The sequence below is a fragment of the Penaeus monodon genome, chromosome 34 (assembly GCF_015228065.2).
Source record: "Penaeus monodon isolate SGIC_2016 chromosome 34, NSTDA_Pmon_1, whole genome shotgun sequence".
NCBI lineage: Eukaryota > Metazoa > Arthropoda > Malacostraca > Decapoda > Penaeidae > Penaeus > Penaeus monodon.
This window is the reverse complement of record NC_051419.1, coordinates 32,357,026-32,358,018: the sequence shown is the minus strand read 5'-3', so window position 1 is coordinate 32,358,018 and position 993 is coordinate 32,357,026. Positions and strand designations below refer to the sequence as shown.

Below are 993 nucleotides of genomic sequence, written 5' to 3'. Positions count from 1 at the left end.
ATACAGGATATACAGTATAGAAATGTATGTATAGATGATATGCACATTATTTCTTAACTATTACCTTACATTTCTGATGTTATTACAGAACGGGGAATTTGATTGGGATGAGCAGACTCAGGGAATGGTGCTTGGTTGTTTCTTCTATGGGTATCTCCTGACGAATTACATAGGCGGCAGATTAGCAGAGAGGTTTGGAGGGAGGTTGGTGTATGGTCTTGGAGTGACCCTCACTGCTGCCTTCACTGTCATCTCCCCTTATGCTGCAAGACACTCAACCAGTGCTTTTGTCTTCATTAGAATACTTGAAGGAATGACAGAGGTGAAAGTCCAAGAGTTTTTAAGTAACATTTAGATATCATAGATTTTTAAAGCATTCAATGTATTGTTGTGAATTAGCATTTGTTTAACATATCTGGAAACCTTTATTTTTAGTCAATTTATTTGTTTGGTTTCTCCCACAGGGTGTGACATTTCCGGCAATGAATGTCATGATGTCGTATTGGATTCCACCTCAAGAAAGGGCACGCTCACTTACACAAAGTGTTGGGGGTACTCTATTGTTCCATTGTGAATGGAGTAACTGAGTTTCATGGATATTAGTGAAATGATAATTGAAATGACTATAATTATTTTTCACAATCTGTTGTATGCACATTTCACCATCGTCATTATTTTATTTCCGAGATGATCTTCTATGCTTTCTGTTTTCAGGTTGCCAGTTTGGAACAGTGGTGACTCTCTCAATTAGCGGCTGGCTCTCGCAGACGGAATGGGGCTGGCCATCTGTGTTTTACTTGTTTGGCGTGCTTGGTCTGGTGTGGGGCTGGTTCTGGTTCAGATATGCCTATGACTCTCCGGATCAGCACCCACGTATCACAGCAGCCGAGAAGTTGTTTATCAAGCAGGGTATTGGAGACCATAGGAAGAGTGAGGTGAATAAATTGCTCAAGTTTAATGAAGACACAAGATGGAAGAGTGAGAGAACAGTTG

At 40.5% G+C, this 993-nt stretch overlaps 1 protein-coding gene across 4 annotated transcripts in view; it reads left to right on the top strand.

Moving 5' to 3' along the window:
- Positions 1–993, top strand: part of LOC119594737 (putative inorganic phosphate cotransporter) — a 12,815-nt gene that overhangs the window by 2,939 nt on the left and 8,883 nt on the right. For all 4 annotated transcript variants that reach the window (XM_037943827.1, XM_037943824.1, XM_037943823.1 and 1 more), the window contains exons 5-7: positions 89–322; positions 465–552; positions 715–935. In XM_037943827.1, coding sequence (XP_037799755.1) covers positions 89–322; positions 465–552; positions 715–935 — 543 coding nt within the window. The remainder of the gene's footprint in view (positions 1–88; positions 323–464; positions 553–714; positions 936–993) is intronic.